The sequence below is a fragment of the Tiliqua scincoides genome, chromosome 2 (assembly GCF_035046505.1).
Source record: "Tiliqua scincoides isolate rTilSci1 chromosome 2, rTilSci1.hap2, whole genome shotgun sequence".
NCBI lineage: Eukaryota > Metazoa > Chordata > Lepidosauria > Squamata > Scincidae > Tiliqua > Tiliqua scincoides.
Window position 1 is genome coordinate 71,965,132 of NC_089822.1, and position 20,807 is coordinate 71,985,938.

General features: G+C 47.5%; 1 protein-coding gene across 1 annotated transcript; it reads left to right on the plus strand.

Annotated features, from left to right (window-relative positions):
• The first annotated feature begins 346 nt into the window (after positions 1-346).
• Positions 347-19,947, plus strand: DMRT3 (doublesex and mab-3 related transcription factor 3). The gene is made up of 2 exons (XM_066614448.1): positions 347-767; positions 18,983-19,947. Exons 1-2 carry the CDS (start codon positions 347-349, stop codon positions 19,945-19,947), a joined length of 1,386 nt encoding a protein of 461 aa, XP_066470545.1.
• Positions 19,948-20,807: the final 860 nt, after the last annotated feature.

Consider the following 20,807-nt stretch of genomic DNA (forward strand, 5'->3'; position numbering starts at 1 on the left):
AGCGTGCAAGGGGCCCCCCCTTCGGAGCCGTTCCAGGCATTCGCCTTCGTTTTGCTCCCCCCGTCTGGCATGACTCTGAGGGAGAGGCTCCCTGCAAGACTTAGTGCTTTGACCCCCCTCTGGCTACGCCACTGCTCCCGAGGGACGCCCTCCCAGACGAGAGGGGCGGGCGGGAAGAGGCGGCAGGGCGGCTTCTCCTCCTCCTGCTCCTCCTCCAGGGCAGGGGCGGAGCGTGGCCGCGGGAGAGGCGGGACCGGGCGGGCGGCGCGGGCGAGCGGCACTCGCGCCGGGGCGGGGAGGCGCGCGGAGCCCTGCGGCTGGTGGGCTGCAGAGGCCCGGGGGCGCCATGAACGGCTACGGCCCCCCGTACCTGTACATGGGGGGCGCGGTGGCGCAGCCGGCCCGGGCACCCCTGCAGCGGACGCCCAAGTGCGCGCGCTGCCGCAACCACGGGGTGCTGTCGTGGCTGAAGGGCCACAAGCGCTACTGCCGCTTCAAGGACTGCACCTGCGAGAAGTGCATCCTCATCATCGAGCGCCAGCGCGTCATGGCCGCCCAGGTGGCCCTCCGCCGGCAGCAGGCCAACGAGAGCCTCGAGAGCCTCCTCCCGGACTCCCTGCGCCCCCTGCCCGCCCCCGCCGCCCCCGCCGAGCCCCCCGGCGGCGCTCCCCACCGGCCCCCGCTGGAGCTGGCCGCCGCCGCCGCCCTGCGCTGGCCGTCCGAGCAGCCGTCCGCAGCAGCCCTGTCCTCGCAGCTACCCAAAGCAGGTAGGGGGCTGGGGGGGCTGCGTCCGTGGGAGTGGAGAGGGGGCCAGGGGGTGTGTGTGCAGGAAAGCCGTCGGTCCCGGCACGAGATCCAGGCGACGGTGCCCCTGAGCATGTGCAGAGTGCACCCTCGGAGGCAAAGGGGCAGCTCCCGCGCTGCGGGAGTGGGGTGGGGGGTCGCCTTCGGGTTGGAGGTGCCGCTTTGAGCCCGCCCGGGTGTCTCTGGCTGTGCGAGGTGCTGCCCGCATTCCGGAGCTTGACTTGGAAGTGAATTCCGTGGGGCGCAACCCTGATCTTACTCGCGAGGAACTCTAAGTGTACGAAGCGCTCCGTCGGGGCGGAGTCCGCCCGCGTTGAAAGCCCCTGCGCTGGCCGCCCGAGCAGCCCGCGTTGAAAGCCACAAGTGGGCTCAGAGCCCAAGCCTATGCTTGTCTAAGCCCCATTATAGTCAGTAGGGCTTACTTTCAGGAAAGTGTGGCTCGTATTGTAGCCTAAGTGCCCCAAGCAAGCCCCTTTGACTATAATGGGACTTACTTCTGAATAGACACGCGTAGGATTGGGGTCTAAGTCGCGCCTCACTTGGCTGCCTTGGGTCGAGTGACGTGCTACGGTTGGTCGCGGTCGATGGGACCACTGGTACTCACCAGCCACTGGGGAAGGAAAGAGGTGGCGGGGAGCGGGAGGGATTTTCTGGGCGAAGCGTTTCCGTCCGCTTCTGGAGATGTTTAAGGGACTTGGAGCCCAATCCTATGTATGTCTACTCAGAAGTAAGACCCATTAGTGGGGTTTTCTCCCAGGTAAATGTGGATAGGACTGGGGCGTTGGAGAACCAGAAACTCCAAAGCGCAAGGGGGGGGGAGACTCAGACTTCGGGTTATTTGGGGAACAAGGGCTCCGATCATCCGAGACGACGGCGGGGGGAGCAGACCTGTCCGGGTTCCCAAGGCACCTGGGAACCGCGGCTGGGGCCAGCAGAGTTCCTGGTCTATCTAAGCCCCTCAGGGCTGACCTGACAGGTGGGAGGTCTTGGCGAGCTGGTAGCCCAAGCCTATGCCTGTCTACTCAGAAGTCCCATTAGAGTCAATGGGGCTTAATCCCAGGAAAGTGTGGCTAGGATGGGCTGTGGGACTGCAAGGGAAAGCCCCCCAACCTCCCTTTGAAACGGGCGAGGGGTTCTGTCTTGCCCTCCTCCTCCTCCCTCGGCTTCTGCCCTGATAGCCTCCCGGCTGGCATCTGGTGCGCTCCCTTCTCCCGAGGCGGGCAGAGGCTTCCTTCCGAAGAGGCGTAGAGGAGCCTGACTTGGAAACCTCTGTCCCGCTGGAGTTCGCTGGCATCCAGCGTGGCTCCAACATCTCCGCGAAGGCTGAGCCAAATGAGAGCCCAGTCCTAGGCATGTGTACTCAGGAGACGGTCCCATGATGGTCAATGGGGCTTACTCCCAGGAAAGTGAGGATAGGATTGCAGCCTGACTCCCTCCCGGAGGGGGTAGCCTTTGCAGGACACGTCGAGAGATGGCACCCAGGACCCTCGCCACTTGCCTTCAACCGAGGGGGGAAATGGGGCAGCGGCCAGACCTGCCCTGCCTTTCCCCTGCCAACAGATCCCCGTCCAGTCCTCGTCGGGCCTCCAGGTGGGACCTTCCTTGGGCTCCAAATCCTTCCCTTTCCCGAAGGAGTCAGTGGGTCGCTCCAGCCACGTCGCCTTTTCTTCTAGAAATCCGGATCCTCCAAAACCAGCATTAACACATGCTGGGGGGGGGGGGCTTTGCTGCAATCCTGCCCACCATCCAGGTAGGGTGACGTATAAGGGCTTAAGAGCCTGCAGTCCGACGCTGACTTGCTTGAAGTCAGAGGGCTTGAGCTCCAACACGCGGAGTCTGGGCCTGATCCTGTAATTCGGTTAGATGATCACTCTCCAAAGGTACTGGAAGGATCAAGGAACTCAAATCCCTCCAGAAGCCCCAGAGAGGACGTGGCTGTCCCTGGCAGCAGATGCCAGTCTGCTGGGGCAGAAGACAGGCAGCAGCCTGTGTGTGTGTTGACCACAACTGGGGGCATTTCTTCCCCAGTTTTAGGAAACGGTTAGGGCCTCCTTAGGGTTACTTCACTCCCTCCCCCATGTCTGTCATAGGTTATCTTGGGGGGGGGGGGCAAAGGAGGCGTAGTTTGCATTATTGCAAGCCAAGGTAATTTGCAGGAAAAAAAACAACTTGAGAGGGCATTGGCCAAAATGTCCAAGACCCTCACGGGAGAACAAGTCCTGGGACGTCAGAGCAGATTGACAGCTCAATCCTATGCATGTCTACTCAGAAGCAAGTTCCACTGAGCAGGGCTTCTGAGAGGAATTTTATCAGGGGGTACAAAGTTTCTTTTGGGCCCCTTCCCAAAGGAGGAGGGGGCAATGGGAACGGGTAGAACAGGGGGCAAAACTAGGCAGGGAGAGGGTGCTGACAGCCAGAATAGTCTTTGGAGCCCAGGTCTACCAGGCTTCTTGATGCGGAGCCCAGGCCTACCTGACCATGCAGCGCTGGCAGCTAGATGAAATAGTATGGAAAACCAAACACACTCCTAAGTCTCTCTGAAATCTTTGAAATACAGAAAATCCATTGCAGAAACTTAACCTCATCTTACTTAGGCTCACACTAGAATGGACTGTGTGCTGTGTGCACCAAAATGAACTTCTGCAGTGGCTGTAGCCCCTCTGCTGTGTCCCTGATCTCTTGTGCACTCTTTCATGGCTATTGGATCCACAAGCCAAAGAGTTACTGCAGCAGGACAGTTTCCTTGATTTGACACTGTGTTAAGGAGGGTCATGGATGCATTCCTGGACCCAGTGCGTAGCAGGAGTTGCCACTGCATGCCCATGGTTGTGTCCCCAACATCATGCGCAGGTGAGATAGGAAAATGCCAGGAATTTTCTGGGTCTCCTTTCTGACCCAGGGCCCGGATACAAATTACCACCCCCTCCTAGGCCCTGCCACTGAGTTCAATGGGACTTACTCCCAGGAAAGTGTGGCTAGGATTGCAGCCTGAGACCTGAAGCTGGAGGCAAGGAGCAGCTGTTGAAAGCGCAACACACAATTATATTTTTTTGGGGGGGGGGGGGAAGGTTTGGTTTGGGTTTCTTGTGCTGGTATCCTCCAGTCCAGAGCAAGAAATGCCAGGTGGGGTCAGTGAGAGCAATTCTGGGGGAGGCAACCCAATGACTCGGATGGAAGTGCGAGCTTTGTGTCCCTGATGCCGGGACACTTTTGGGTTCCACCTCGCTGTGTGTTGTTGCTTCTATTTGGTCGGCATCGCGGGCAGTAACGTTAGCGTTCAGAGGTGCCTGTGGTTTTCATTTAGCTGCCGACACGCCACAAGCCACATGAGGCCTCCTCTGCTGTCTGCCCAAGAAATGGGAAGGATTGCTTGAAAACCAAACCCCAAACTCTTTAACTTCCAGGACAGAAAGGAGCAGCAACCGACTCTTCCTTGGAGCTTCTGACACGTGCTTGCAGCCAGTTCCCTGGCACCCAAGGGTCCTCAGACCTGCTGCGCTCTCAGTCTCCAGGGGAGAAACTCACCAGCTCTGAATGCCGATTAAGAACCCAATCCTATGCACGTCTACTCAGAAGTAAGTCCCATTAGGGTCAGTGGGGCTTACTCCCAGGAAAGTGTGCATAGGATTGGGTTGTTAGGCTGCAATCCTAATCCTAATACTAATCCTGGCAGTAAGTGCCACTGAACAAAATAGGACTTCCTTCCTTCCTTCCTGCCTTCCTTCCAGAACATGTATAGGATTGTGCTGTAGTTAACACCCTTTGAATTCCTGGCCCGCCCAGAGTCCCCCTCTTGATGAGCACAAAGACCCGTGTTTTGCTTAGTGATCAAGATGAAGATGTCGTGAGGAGACGGATTATTCCGGGGTAAGGAGTAGTCCGCACCTCAATCTTCATTTCTCCGCAATATCTAATCGGTGATCTTTCAAGGCTAAGAGAGAGAGGGAGATTCTTGCTCAGAAGTAAGTCAATTGAGTTCAATGGGACTACTTCGAGGTAAGTTTGTAGGGTTGCAGCCCGATTTTAGGCAAAAAGGAGCCGGGGCTGTCCGTGGCTCCGAGTCCCGATGCAGCGAATGGGGCTCCGTGGGGCCTTCCTTTGAAGTGAATGTGTTTAGGAGCCTGGTGTGCGAAGGAATCACTGAAGTTCCCCCTTTTTCAGTTAGCAGCCGGAGAGGGCTTGGAAAACGAGATGTTTCCGTTGCATGAATTTGCGTGGAACAGGAAACCCAAGCAAGAATTGGGCCCCCAAGTCCCCGAGCTCTCGAAAGCAGCCACCATGGTGACACTCATGTGACCCTACAGCCCCGCGGGGTACAGGACAGTCTTGTTCAAGGTGGTTGCTGGAGATCCGCGACTTATAGCCTACTCTACAGCCCCACTGGATCAGGCCATAGGCCCATCTAGTCCAGCTTCCTGTATCTCACAGCGGCCCACCAAATGCCCCAGGGAGCACACCAGATAACAAGAGACCTCATCCTGGTGCCCTCCCTTGCATCTGGCATTCTGACATAACCCATTTCTAAAATCAGGAGGTCGCACATACGCATCATGGCTTGTACCCCGTAATGGATTTTTCCTCCAGAAACTTGTCCAATCCCCTTTTAAAGGCATCCAGGCCAGATGCCGCCACCACATCCTGCGGCAAGGAGTTCCACAGACCAACCACACGCTGAGTAAAGAAATATTTTCTTTTGTCTGTCCTAACCCTCCCAACACTCAATTTTAGTGGCTGTCCCCTGGTTCTGGTGTTATGTGAGAGTGTAAAGAGATCTCGCTATCCACTTTATCCTTCCCATACATAATTTTGTATGTCTCAATCATGTCCCCCCTCAGGCATCTCTTTTCTCGGCTGAAGAGGCCCAAATTCCATAGCCTTTCCTCATAAGGAAGGTGCCCCAGCCCAGTAATCATCTTAGTTGCTCTCTTTTGCACCTTTTCCATTTCCACTATGTCCTTTTTAAGATGTGGCGACCAGAACTGGATACAATACTCCAGGTGTGGCCTTACCATCGATTTGTACAACGGCATTATAATATTAGCCATTTTGTTCTCAATACCTTTTCTAATGATCCCAAGCATAGAATATGCCTTCTTCACTGCCGCCGCACATTGGGTCGACACTTTCATCGACCTGTCCACCACCACCCCTAGATCTCTCTCCTGATCTGTCACAGACAGCTCAGAACCCATCAGCCTATATCTAAAGTTTTGATTTTTTGCTCCAATGTGCATGACTTTACACTTACTGACATTGAAACGCACCTGCCATTTTGCTGCCCATTCTGCCAGTTTGGAGAGATCCTTCTGGAGCTCCTCACAATCACGTCTGGTCTTCACCACTTTTAGGCATGTCTACTCAGAAGTAAGCCCAGTTATACTCAATGGGGCTTACTCCCAGGTAAGTGTGCATAGGATGGCAGCCTTAATCCGCGATGGCAGCGGAAAGGGTGTTGGAGTAAAGCCCCCGACGATGGCTTGCTAGGCAGTGAAAGCAGGAGAGAAAGTGCCATTCTGTGGTCTTGGTTTGCAACCCCGGCCGCGGGAGCATCCCAGGGGCCGCCCAGGAGTTCGGAGGGAGCATCTCGGTCCTAACTTGCCCTGCCAATCTGATCAGGACGGTGAAACGCTTTCTCCCCCCCCCCCCGCTCTTCGGCTTAACTAGCCCTCGCAGCTGTCCGCCTGCACACTGGCATAAGGACGTGTTTCGGTCTCCGCGGGATCGTGGCCACCAATGACTGCAGGGAGTCCTGCTGCGATCTAGGAGAGCGAAGCAGCTGGACTGGACAAGGAGCGGTGAAAAAAGGGGGGGATTAGAGTCCATTCTATTTACTGGGGAGGTGCTTGATGTCGCTTCCCAGGTGATAACTTCGAATGGGTGAATTTCAGGGGAGGGCGCCCTAAAATAAAACTTGCTTGGCTGATTTTGAATCTGCTTCTCTTTCTCTCCTCCCCCCCCCCCTTATTCCAGCCACACCACCAGCGCTGCAAGCCTGTGTTGGCCTCTAATAGTTTGGAGGAAATCAGACCAGGGAGGAAAAAGTTTGACAGTGTGAGATCCATTCAGCCTTCTTTGGAAGAAAACTCTTTTTCTTCCTCTTTTTAACCTCGTGTCCTGGAAAAGAACTGAAATGTCCTCCTTTGCCCTGTGAGCAGGCAGTGCAGAGCCTTCTTGGAATTAATAAATTACATGTAATAACTTATGTAATATACTTTTTAATTTAAGTAATCTTTAAGTAAATTATATGTAATATACTTTTAAATAAGTAATCTAAATGACTTATTAAATTAAATTAACCCCATGAAATCAATAGACGAGTGTTTTTAGCTTTTATTTTTTCCTGTTCTACATTTTTCTTGGGTGTCCTGCATTTTGGGGGGCCTCATCCTCTTATATCTGGTCACCCTGGCGGGCTGCACAATTGGATCGGGTTCCCCCCTTCCCAGTTTTTAGGACAGACAGGGCTTTCCAGGTCCCAGTCATCCCACTCCAGTTCAGTGGAAGTGCAGAACTTGAAAATAATCCCCCGGCTTTCCGGCGAAAACGAATTTTAACCCCAGGACCTTCTTCATTGTTCCAGGAGATTCGGGATTTTTTTTTGCAACTAATTTGGTAACAGTCCGAATTATTTTGCTCTGTCTCCAAGCCATAGCCAAGAGAGAAGAAGTTGGAGCCCAAGCCTAGGCATACCTATTCAGAAGTAAGTCCCATTCTAGTCAATGAGATTTACTTCCAGGAAAATGTGGCTAGGATTGCAGCCTCAGACAGCCCTGGTGAGGCGTGTCCGGAGGCTAACAGCCTATGCATATCTACTCAGAAGTAAGTCGCATGCTAGTCAATAGGACCTACTCCCAGGCCAGTGTGGAGAGGATTGCAGCCTAAGACTTCATTGCCCGAGAAAAGGGCACAAAAGGCGCAGGCTTCTTCGTCTGCCTTGCAGAGGGTCGTGGCGAGGGGACGCTTTTGCTCCCCGCAGCCTCTCGGTAATGGGGGGGACGGGACCTCGAAGGTGTCGCTTTGCAGTCGGGCCCCACCCCAAGCGGAATCTGCCCAGTCCTGCTGCTGGGGAAGGGAGGGCGGTATCTGGAGCTCCTGGAGCGAGCAGTTCGGCGAGAAGAGGCTGGAGGGGCCATCCTCGCAGGGCGAGCGTTGAAAGAAATCTGTGCCCGGTGGGAACGTGGCGCTTGTGGGCTGGGAGGCAGGAAGCGGCGTCCTGCAGGGCCTGAAGTCCAGCGGGAGTTGAGCCGAAGTGCGGTGGGGAGGTTTTGCTCGGGCGTTGCTGAGCTGGCTGGAAGCTCCTGAGACTCATTCTATGCATGTCATCCTACGCCCATGTAAGTCCTATTATAGTCAGTGGGTCTTACGCCCAGGTAAGTGTGGATAGGACTGCAGCCCCAGGCCGGCCAGCGAGCGGGTCGCCGTCTTTGATTCTGCGTTAATTCGGATTGCCCAGACGAGCAGCGGCCCTTCTTCGGAGATCCGTGGCCACCAAGTCCACCCGGGTCTGCTTCGGAGCGAGCGAGGTCCTCTGCAAGAGCGCGGGCGGGCATACGCCACCCTGCCTGCTACTCCGTCGTGTCTCCAGTGAGTAACAGCACAATCCTATACGTGTCTACTCAGAAGTAAGTCCTATGGTGTTCAGTGAGGCTTACTCCCAGGAAAGTGTGCGTAGGATAGCACCTAAGATTGGATCCTGGCCCAAGTCATGTACTAAACACAACTCGGTTCCTTCTGAGTAAAAGAAATCGCAGCGTCTTCAAGCACCTCTAGCTGGCAGGCAGCTTGGGCGCCCCTTGTTGAAGCCAAGTCATGCCTCCGTCCTCAGCATTGGTTTTCTAAGAAGTCCGCGCCTTTGGAGCTGCCTGGAGTGGAAGCCTCTGGCTTGAAATGCAGCCTCTTTCTAACACCAAGTCGTTCTGCAGAAGTAGTGCTGAATGAATGGGAGTTTCTCTGGAATCAGCGGGGATGCAATAGGTTGTAATTTCCCAAGTAAAATTGGTGGTGTGTGGGTGTGGAGTTGGGCACAGCAGAAGTCAGTTTTTCCTTGGTGGTGACATTCACGGCATCTACCTAGGTGGACTGTGGTGGGAAAGTTCTAGGGGAGCCTCTCTTCCCTTGTCTGACTCGGATGTGCTCCCTTGAAAATGCTCTGCCCCTCTGTTCCCCCCTGTCTTGTTTGCTCCTGGCAGACGAAGCAGGGTCTCCACTTTTTCTTAGATGCAATCCTCTCAAAGGGCTAGTGCAGCTGGATTTGCATGAAAGGTCTGATGTACTCCTGGCAATGGCCTTCCTTGCACCTTGGCTGTGGATCTGGGCACTTTTGGGTTGCTGAGTAAGGAGGGGAGATGGATTTACGAATCTGTTGCAGACCAGGAAGGCCGCAATCCTTCTTGAAAATAAATCCACTGAAATCAATGGACCCAGCTCCAAATCAGCCTGTGTTTTTTAAATGAATATTAGCCTTACTGAAGCTTTGTTCACAGGAAAACTTGGGCGAAAGTTGCATGACTGGATTGGACTTGTAGATACTCCTCCCTCTACAGGTTCAAGGCCAAGGGAAAAATCCAAGCAAACCACAACTTCAGCCACTGAGCCTGTTTGGAAGGACTAGTTTTGGGAGCCAGAATGTTGTGAATCAGTCCTGAACCTTGTGCACTTATGACATTTTGTGTCCATATTAAAAGGACTTAAAGCTTGTTACAATTAAAATTGTGTGTGTGTGTGTATATGTATATGTATATATATGGGAGTAATAATAATAATTATATATATTATATATTATTATATAATTATATATATATATAATTTTAATTGTAACGATCTTGATATATATATAATCTTGATATATATAAAATTTATAAATTATAATTTATTAATAAAATTATATATTTGTGAATCAATTTAAGCATACCAAACTCTGGATAGCCTTGCATACTACATACATTACCGTTGAGCAAGCAACCCATTCCATGATGATACCCTTTGGAATTCTGTTCCCACCTTTGACCTGAAGTCAAAGAGGAGGGCTTCTCCTCCTGTTTGCCACCTCTGGAAGCATTTTGATTGCAGCCAGAATTGTTGTGGGTTGAAGTGTGCAACAGAGCTCCCTCTTTGAGTTAGTTATGTACTCAGTGAGTCTTACTTTGGAGTAAACTTACATAAACTTGGGAGACAAATATGTCTTAAATGCTTTGGTGGCATTTTCCTTTCTTAGACATTAACTAGGGCACAAAGGTTTGGTTAAGGAATAATGAGGTAGCAATTAGGACCAAACCAATGGCAACATTTAAAAAAAAGTTTATAATGGGTGGTGAGTGCATTGGAGGAGGCAAACTTTTTCCCAAATGTTAGATTTCTGGGGGGAAAAAAACCAACAAATGGACAAGAGTGCTTGGAGAAATGCTATACTGTAGTATGTATAAAAGGAAAGTACTCTGAGTATGTAGAAAGTGTTTTTCTCTCAAGCTACCACTGTGCCTTTGCCATTTGACCTGGGTGGGAAGTTTGTATTAGTGACCTAATTGCCAACTGGTGGCAGGAGGCGTTGTGCTTAGACTGCTCTCTCCAGAGGCAAATGTTTCCAAAGGATGGCAACCCCTGTCTCTGTGTTTCTAAAACTGTAGGCTATAAATCTCCATACCCCAAACCCCAAGCATAAGGCATACATACTCTTTACTTGGGCATGTCTTCTCTCCCACTACACATGGTCAGCAGTCCTACTCTCCACAGCTTCTAAATCCTGTGCTGAGGCCATGAGTTCATAGGCTTCCTTCCTTCTGTGAGGGGAGCCCCAGACTCTTCTTTTTTTGCAGTTACTAACAATTTTTGGGACCATTTTTAACAGCAGAAGCAGGAGCAATTCATTAATTGCAGCAGGTTACCCTTCCATAGATGGATGAGTGTAGGGACATCACCCTCTTAAAAGGGAGATGCAGCTTTAAGAATTCATTCCATACCTGTGGATGGTGGGGGTGGAATTTAAACTTGAGCCTTAACCCATTTTTGCCTGGGCCACAGGTGTACACATTTGGTTCCTGTTGCATATGCAACATTGGGCAGAAATGGCTTTAAATGAGATAAGTGGAATGTAAAAGAATGTTGTGATTTGGAACTTAATTAATGCAGTCAATCAATCAATCAATGGTTAACAATTAATTAGTTGATTAATTAATTAATTTTGATTGATTTCAGCCATTTTTATACCACCCTTCCTCTAAGCAGCTCAGGGTGGTGTAGATCAGGGGTGCTCACACTTTTTTGGCTTGAGAGCTACTTTGAAACCCAGCAAGGCCTTGAGATCTACCAGGGAGGAAGGAAGCGTCTGACAGACACCCCGTTTAATGTATGGAGCCCCTGCTGGAGTCTAGTCAGTTTCGTCAGTTTTGTTGCTGCATGCCTGAAGAGCAGCTAAAGTGTCAGTTTCAGTGTCAGTTTAGTGTCAGCTAAATATGTCAGTTTCATCTAGTCACTAGACTGACATATTAACAGTTTGGAGAGACAGGGCTCCGCGATCTACTCATTTTGCCTCGCGATCTACCGGTAGATCGCGATCCACCTATTGAGCACCCCTGGTGTAGATGGTTCCTCCCCTTATTTTGTCCTCACAACAACCCTGTGAGGTAGGAGAGACTGAGTGATAGTAATAGTCATGACATAAAATGAATAGCAATAATGGTTAGAATATAAATGCTGTGAATACTTGCCCATAAGCAATGGATAAAATTCTGCATCAAATGGTATATAACAGGGGTGTCAAACTCAATTCATACAGAGGGCCAAAGTTAGCATTCAGGGCTCCTGCTGAGGGCTGGAAGTGATGTCATAAAGCCGAAAGTGACATCATTAAGCAGCTAATGGCCAAAAGCCAGACCTTGTTCTCATATAGAAACTCATTAATTGCAAATGACGGAAGAGAAAATACGCAAATCTTGATCATATTTCAAGATTTGGGAAAGCCCAATTTTCAAGTGGGCTCCCATTTCAGCTGTAACACCTCAGCAGCTGAGAGCCTGAGGGCTGGATAAAAAGCTTCTGGAGGCCCCCGGGCCTTTTTGGTATATATGCCTTTTTGGACACCCCTGGTATATAACGTGATGATATTATTCCTAATAGCCACGATTTCCACAACTTTGGTCACTAGGATGTCAGGCCCCCCCCCGGGATATCTCATTGGTTCATTTTGAGTTAAGTTAGTGGTTCTCAAACTTTTAGCACAGGGACCCACTTTTTAGAATGACAATGTGTCCAGGACCTGCAAGTAAACACGTCCATGTGGCTTAGTTTTGCTTTCCATAGGGCTCATGAGCTTGGAAGGAGGGATCTCCTTCCTGGGTGTTTTTGGGTGGCTGCATTCATTGAATCAGGACCATTCTGGTGTCATTGGATACCTCTTGGCCTACCCTTTCTGAAGGACTAAGGCAAGTTTGCCTACTCGGGAGTAAACCCATTATATGCCCCAGATTCATTTTCCATAGGGCTCTATACATTTTTCATTTTCTGCTTTTTTTGGCCATAACATTTGATATAAAGAAGATACTGTATTTCACTCTGGTTTTTTAAATTGCATTCTGCTGTAAATTCCACATCCAACGGTATATAGCATGATGGTATTATTCCTAACCACTGAAATGTTAGCGATTTTGATCACTTGTGGTGTCACCCCCCCCAGGCTGGCACCTAGGGCGGACCATCCCCCCTGCCCTTTGCTAGCTACACCACTGCTATGCAGGATCCTGGTCCTAAATTCATTTATAAAACTAGTACAATAAGTGTGTGTGAAAAAAGATAAAAAATTCACCCTTTGGAAATACATCTAATTGATTTCCATTCCCAGTGGATAAATGCTTGGATCAGTAAACCAGATTGGATTATGGGAACTTGCCTGCTGAGTCAGACTGTGGGGCCATTTAGGTCAGTATGCTCATCACAGACTAGCAGCTACTCTTCAGGATCTCAGAAGGGATTTTTCTTCTGTCTCCTACTTGGAGATGTCAGAGATTTAACTGAGGACCTTCTGCATGCCAAACTTGTGCCCTACCACTGAGTTACAGCCTGTTCCCTGATAAATTATTTAGACCAGACATGTCCCTGGAGAAATGTAATTAGTGGTAATTAGTGAGAAGTCATGTAAACAGCTGCTAAAATCAAAGCATTATACTTCAGCTCATTTGTACTGTATGTCTAGCACTTCAGGGAAAATTTATTTTAATTTACTCTGAGTAATCATTATTATGCTCCACAGATTAAAGAAACTCTTCCTTTCCTAATTGACCTCATTAGGACTGTCACCTGAATCAGATTGGCCACTAGAGATGAACACTGTTAAATATGATTTCCGTGGGAGAAATCTTTAGCAGGTGCTTAATTCTCCTCCTGAAATAATAGAGACTTAAACATGCATGACTGTGACTGGATCACACCCATTGCTTGTAAGTCCTACTGGCTGATGCAATCCTATGCACAATTTCATGGGAGGAGGCCCGTAGAACAGAATGGGACCTACTTTTGAGTAGACGTGCATAGGATCTTGCTGGGGCAGCCCAATCCTGAAGGTGCCACTGCCCAATGCAGTGGTGCCAAAGCAGCTACCGCTGTATCCTGTAAGCCCACAGCAGGCAGTAGATGTCTCCTGGGTACAGAAGGGTCCATTCCCTTGGGGAAAGCCCCAAGCACCACAGTAGGTCTTCTCAAGCCAATTCCTCCCCCTGCCCCGCTCTCCCCTGCCTCATACTACTTACAGACTGATTGGTGCTGCTGGAGTGCCAGCCGGCCCTCTGAGCAGAGATGGGGCTCAGCACCAGCGGCCCCTCCTCTCCAGGTGCTGCAGACATGCCTTGTGGCATGTTTATGACACCCAGGTAAAGAGCTCAGAAATGGGCTGTTAGTTGGCTAGTTTTCTGCCAATTCCCTTGCCTGATTTAGTCCTGAAAACCACTCTCTTTGCTTCCATTCTCCAACACATTCTGCTTCAGCCACCAAGGTTTCCCTGATCTCCAGTAGCAGGACCCAAGCCATCTGATAGGATTCACCATCTTAACTTGCTGAGTGTTTCTCATAAAACTCTGGAGGGCTGCGTTGGCCTCTGCATCTGTTGGGTAAAGGTGCTGCTGTTTACAGACCAGAGGCACAGAGGTTTTGCTGCAGGGAGAGGAAAAAGGCCAGAAAACCCACCCTTGTGAAGCAGAAACCAACTCTTCTTCTGACTGTAGGAAGCGTATAAATCTGATGGATAGAAGCACTATTGACTTGCACACTTTTTCCCCCCACTGATATATGAAGTTCCTACTTTAAAAGATTACAGTAATCACAGGAGGACAGTGTAAATCGAATCTGATAGCAATAACTTTTGGGGAAGGTCAGGCTCAAGTGAAATGTTACCAGGCAACAGGCATTTTGTTTGCAAAATACAATCAAAGAGCATTGATGAGAAATTCTTCCCTGCCATCCAGTCAGCACTTTGTGCTGAACAGCTTGAGGGGAGGGAAGGAGTAAATCTCCATCCATCAAATGTGCCAGTGGCTCAGAGCACTTCCTCAGCCTAGGCTGGTGCTTCTCCGAAAGAGAGCGGGTCTTGTTGACTGTTTTCAGCTCCCCAGGGAATCCAATATAAGCACTTAGGTCCATCAAGGCACAGCATCGTCCTGACCCATAGCAAGGGCTGTGGATCACAGGATGATGCCAAGATTATAAATGAGTCTGCATGATAAACCGAACTAGGACATGGTGATGTCAGAATGGAAATATGTGGTGTCTTGAAGAGTGGATGACAACGACAAAGGCTACAAGTGGTCTGTTTATCAGAAAAGACACAGGTGGTGCAAATTGGTGTTTGTTGTCATTGAGATAAATTCAGATTTTTATTCAGTCAAAATCACTCCATCTCCTTGGTTGACTCACTAGTGTACACTGTGTCAGAGAGTATGACAGGCAGCTCAAATTTTTCTTAAGAGCAGGGGATCAATAAATGAAAATAGTTATCACTCCACTGAAAATAATATGTTTTATTTTACATCTCAGTTGCAAATAACCTTGAATTGGCAAAATAAAAATTGCACATTTTTATCTCTACTTATGAGCATCTTAAAATGAGCATCCCATTGACCATTATGGGACTTACTTCAGAGTAGGCATGCATAGGCTTGTGCTCACAGGCTGCAATCCTACCCACACTTTCCTGAGAGTAAGCCCCATTGACCACTATGGGACTTTTATTGTACATAATGGGATGCACATTTTAAGATGCTCATAAGTAGAGGTGTTTGAAAATGGTGTTTACTCCGAAGGAAGCCCATTGTGTCCAGTAAGACTTAGGGCCCAATCCTATCCAATTTTCCAGCACTGGTGCAGACACCTGAGGTGCAGTGCAGCCCTGAGGTAAGGGAACAAATGTTCCCATACCTTGAGGAGGCCTGTGATGGTCTCCCCAACACAGGAAGCAATGCATACCCCATTGGCACAGCAGCACCGGCACTGGAAAATGGGATAAGATTGGGCCCTTAGGCTGCAGTCCTAACCACACTTTCCCAAGAGTAAGCCCCACTGAACAAAATAGGACTTACTTCTGAGTAGACCTGGTTAGGATTGTGCCCTTAAGCTGTAATCTTATCTTACTCAATGGAAACAAACACCTCTGCTCATAAGTTATTTAATTTGAGTAGCATATTATTATAGGGATCTAACTACACCAGAAATTTGTGCTAGTTAATCCATTTTTGCCTAGCCCGCAGATGTACACATTTGATCCCTGTTGTGTGTATGCAATGTTGGGCAAAAATGGTTCAAAAGAGGTGCTCCTACTCTGATATTGGGGAAACTGTTTGTGGGACTGGAGCTATGTTCAGCATGCCTTTTTCAGGCATTTCCTAGAACGAGCTTGGTCATAATATGTGTTGCTTCATTTCCCACTTGCTCACATTTAGGAATTATAAAAATTGAGGTGGGTGACTCTGGTAATTTCATATGTGGAATCCAGGTGCAAACAGTTGCCACACACACTTTAATCAACATGATTTCTCAGCGAAGTCAGATGTGATCCAAAACTTTTGATACCTTTTAGTTTTGATAACTAATTAACTAAGGGTGCAATCCTAACCTCTTATGTCAGTGCTTTCCAGCACTGGCATAGCGGTGCTGCATCCTGCAGTTGGGTGTCACTCACGGAGGCCTCCTCAAAGTAAGGGAATGTTTGTTCCCTTACCTCAGAGCTTCACTGCCCTTATGTCAGTGCTGGAGAACACTGACATAAGGGGTTAGGATTGCACCCTAAGAAAACCTTGCACTATAGCATGAGGTATATATAACAAATTTCTCTATAGCTCTGCTGTAAAGACAGCAGAGTTACATATGAATGATTGCAAATATCTCCTATGCTATGGCATGGTCTTAGTTAAGTTTATAAGAATTTTCTCATTTCCCATCTTAAACTTGTACATTTCCATTACAATATTTTTCTTGAATATCCAGCTTTAAGATGAGTTCTGTGTAACACTGAAGCTTGTACGTTGAAGCTCGTATAATTGAAGCTCGTATAATGCATTCTGAATTACTGGGTTTTCTAATAAAGATGATTCTTTTACCATCCTTATGAATTTTGTTCAAGTGAATGAGCATGGGTATCTAATTTTTAAATACAGTTACCTAATTTACAAAAGTTTATTTTTTCCACTTTAAATATCAGTACTTAGAAGTGGATGAAAACAGTTTTATTTTTTCGCAGATTTCTGTGTTTTCCAAAGCTAGACTTGCAGAAAGCGGTGTTATGTGTTTTTATTCCAAGAGTGCCTTTTTATAAATTATAATTATAGATTATAATGGCTTCAAAACTGTATGAGGAAGGTGGTATAGTGTCAGCAGATGCAGTCACATGCATGTAAAGGTGTTAGAGAATGGTTTTATTTTTTTTTCCAGGTCTTGGTGAGAAGTGCAGAAAGTAGTGCTATGTGTTTTTATTTTGTTATCACTGAAAAACCCACCTCTAAATACCACATAGGGATTGTAGATTGTTCTGTTGACTCCCCCCAGCTCCTTCCAGAAGCGTATAATAAAATTGGATCCGTAACCTCAAAAATAGGGAACATCTGCATGATTTTTAACATTTATTAAAACTACACTGTTCTAAGCCTAATGTTCTTCCCTTGAGGTTCAATGTTGTTGTTTTACAGACATTAAGGAATGTTTCAGTTTAATGTGTGTACAGAATACCAGAATGTACATCAGTTTCTGTTTAAATAGCTTGAGAGAAGTACAAAATGAGTCCGTTGGAGCTTCTGTGTGGCTTTAACACAGGTTCGTGTTTTGGCAGGTATCTTGTTTCTTTGTGTGACCCCTTGGTTTGGTTATTAAGAAGTGCTGTTGAGAACATTTTTCAAGTGGGTGCTCCTCTTTATAGCAGGGGGAGAGTAACTGGCCCACCTCACCCCAGCACTGTCTGTTCTAGTGGCTGTCTGCTGGTATTCTTTTGCATCTTTTTAGATTGTGAGCCCTTTTGGGACAGGGAGCCATTTAGTTATTTGATTTTTCTCTGTAAACCGCTTTGTGAACTTTTAGTTGAAAAGCGGTATATAAATACTGTTAATAACAACAACAACAACAACAACAACAACAACAACAACATCATAATCAAGATACAAGCCCTGCATTTTTGTCTAAATGAAGGGATGTCTGGGATGGCACTCAGGAGAAAATTCCATGCCTCAAAGTCAACTTGGGTTGTCTGTGGTTTTGTCATGAAAATGTTTGCGTTGGTGAGCAATGATAAAAGAAGATTCAATCATATGGATATCTTGATCCAAACCTGCAGTTCCTGGATCTCGGTTGATTTAGATCTACTGAAGAAACAGAAATCTAATCTGCTGAAAGTCTTATGGCATCAGTGTAACCATAAGGACAGTAGTTTTTTTTTTAAAATGCATGCATTTGTCAATGATTATTTGGGAATTATAGGATGGCTTCTTCAGGTTTCAGATGAGACAGCGGAGCACTTCCAAACTCTGATTTGAGGAAAGGGTGTTGTGGTGCAGGGTAAGATACACAGCAATAATGGGTATGGGAGATAATCAATGGAGAATCTAGTTTCCTAATTTTCATTTCTAGTGGTGACCTAGGGCTAGTTGATACAGCTATTCTACACAGTTGGATCTTTAGTTTTAGCGCTCGAGTTGTGCCCGAAGCCATATTCATTCCAAAATACTATGCATGTGTTGATAAAGATTGGGACAGAAATAGGCTCAGAACTAAGAGCCTAGTTTTTGTTTGTTTGTTTGTTTAAATGTTTCTAGACATTATTATTACAAGGATAGACTTTAACATGTGTGGGTTATTCTGGAACAGTTTCAGAAGTGCAGTTGTGGCAGGGACAAAATAGGATTTCTAATTATCAGGGAATGGGACTTTGTCCCCCTTCGTAGGTTTCTGTCACATGACATGGAGCTGAATAAATTATACAAGATAATTAACAAGATAACATGGCTGGTATATTTGATTTCTATGAATTCTACCACTCCGTAGAGAATTTGTACATACATCCTGGCTAAAGCTCAGAACCATGACACATGCTTGTGTGCGTGTGGAGTTTTGTTATTTTCATATTGTTTTTACTTTCTTGTTGTTAGCTGCCTTCAGTGCCTTCCATGGGGAGCTTGGGATGCAGATGTTTATAAAACAAATTCATATGCATGATCCCTGGCATTCCGAGAAAGGGAACAAATCTGAGAAAGACTTGAAGAGTTGCTGCCCGTCAGACTAGAAAGTACAACAGAATAGCCTAGGCCAGGATCTATTCCCTGAAAGTTGAGCACTGAATGAAACAATGCTATTGGAGCCATAGTCTATCTAATAGGTAGGACATGGGTGCTGACTGGCCCAGAATGCACTGCTCCCATTGGTTAGAATGGCTGTCAATCACCCCGGAAGAAAGAGCACTGTAATGAATCATCACTAAAGAAAGTAGCATTATGGAGAGTATAACTGTATTGGGTTGGATAGACCAGTGGTTTGTCAACATCTGGTACAATTTTTTTTCCCATACAGTCTATCATGTTAAGAGAAACATAGTGTGTAGTGTGGGAGAGTTGTACTTGCTGGAATATGAAGTATACCTGCTGGCACTGTATAAGGCAAGTTAACTCTGTTTTCTTGTGCTCACTGCAAGAGTTTAACCCCATTACCTTCTATTTTACAGACATGACTGAAGAGCGATTGGGTGATGCCAGTGGAGCGGACAGTGCAGAGACCTACAGCGACAAAGACACAGACCAAAGGAGTTCCCCAGATGTGACAAAGGCCAAGAACAGTTTTGCTCCTGAGAGCCCTGAAATTGTTTCTGTGGATGAAGGTGGTTATGCCATTCAGAAAAACAGCGGGAGCACCGACAGCAGGCCCGAGAGTCCCAAGTACCAACCGGAGCAAAACCACCTCTTGATTGAAGGTCCGTCAGGGACAGTTTCTCTTCCTTTTGGCTTGAAAGCCAATCGGCCACCCCTTGAAGTGTTAAAAAAAATCTTCCCCAACCAAAAGCCCACGGTGCTTGAATTAATCCTGAAAGGCTGCGGAGGTGACCTGGTGAGTGCTGTTGAGGTCCTTCTGTCCAGCAGGTCCTCAATAGCTGGGGGAGAGAGAACTTCTGCGGAATCGGAAGGTCTGGTTTTGCCATCAAATGGCCACCTTTTTGAACACACACTGAGTTCCTATCCCATTTCTTCCTCAAAGTGGTCTGTAGGGTCTGCTTTTAGAGTCCCTGACACCCTGAGATTTTCAGCTGATACTGGCAATGTTGTGCCAAATCCATTGGCTGTCCCCCTACAGCATCCATTTCCACAGCCACCCCGATATCCACTGATGTTGAGGAACACTTTGGCAAGAAACCAGTCTAGTCCATTTTTACCTAATGATGTTACTCTGTGGAACACCATGACGCTGCAGCAACAGTACCAGCTGAGGTCCCAGTACGTCAGCCCTTTCTCCACTAATTCTTCCAGTGTCTTCCGAAGTTCTCCCGTCCTCCCTCCACGCCCATCAGAAGATCCTAGGATCCCAATCACTGATGATGGATGTCCAATTGTGTCAAAACAACCTATTTATACAGAAGATGACTATGACGAGAGGTCTGACTCCTCAGACTCTAGAATATTAAACACATCTTCCTAGAATGACCATTTGCTGTACAATATTTTGCAGTGTGGTGAAACTGCTCGGCATCAAGAGGAAGGAATTATGGCCCTTGTAAACCCTGTATAAAAAAGTGACTCTGCTTGTTACTATCCTTTAGCAATAAAGACGTAACTTATTTTATTTCTTGCACTTCACTGGAAAATGCCAAATAGCAACTACTTCATGGCTTTAGTGCTGAATGTTTATGACAGAAAAAGGAAAAATTTCAGTTTTAAGCATAGTTGTGGTAAACGTAGGACTGTGGAAGATTTAAAATGGAACAAATAAGTCTTGCCTTTTAGACAATTGGGAATGTTCAGATATTGTACTTGAATGCAGCATTCAAAGAGAGGACTCCTCAGGATATTAGAATCAACCAGCACATTCTGCAGTGGGAAAAGGACTAAACAGGGACCTTTTTGACTTTATGATCACCATAATCATGGTGTTAAAACCAAGAGCCACAAAATACTGACTAAGTGGAAACTGCTCCCATGTTGCTTGAGCTGGGACACTTTTTGGAGACACCTTAAAAGCTATCCTTTCCACACGGCTAGATGGAAACCTGTATAATGTCCATGTAAAGTCAATTGCAGCTGTGAATTGCATGAAAATGTCTTGTGGGAAAAAAATGAACACATGATTAAACATTGTCAGGTTAATGTAGCATGCTAAGGACTCTAGGGAAAAATAAATAAATTCAGGTGACATCCTTGATTTTTCACATCACTTCAATTTTGGAGAAAGACTGCCCCTGTTGATGGAAGGTCAGATCTTCACTAGTGTAAATGTGTTGGATTTTAGTGTCAGACTGGAGCCAGTACAGCTGTCCTGAGCTGAAACACTTTATTGAAGTT

Bases quoted from the DNA above. Each gene is read 5' to 3' on its own strand.
- DMRT3 (XM_066614448.1), top strand. From the start codon at position 347: ATGAACGGCTACGGCCCCCCGTACCTGTACATGGGGGGCGCGGTGGCG. The intron at 768-18,982 runs GTAGGGGGCTGG...TCTATTTTACAG, and splicing joins CTCGCAGCTACCCAAAGCAG to ACATGACTGAAGAGCGATTG.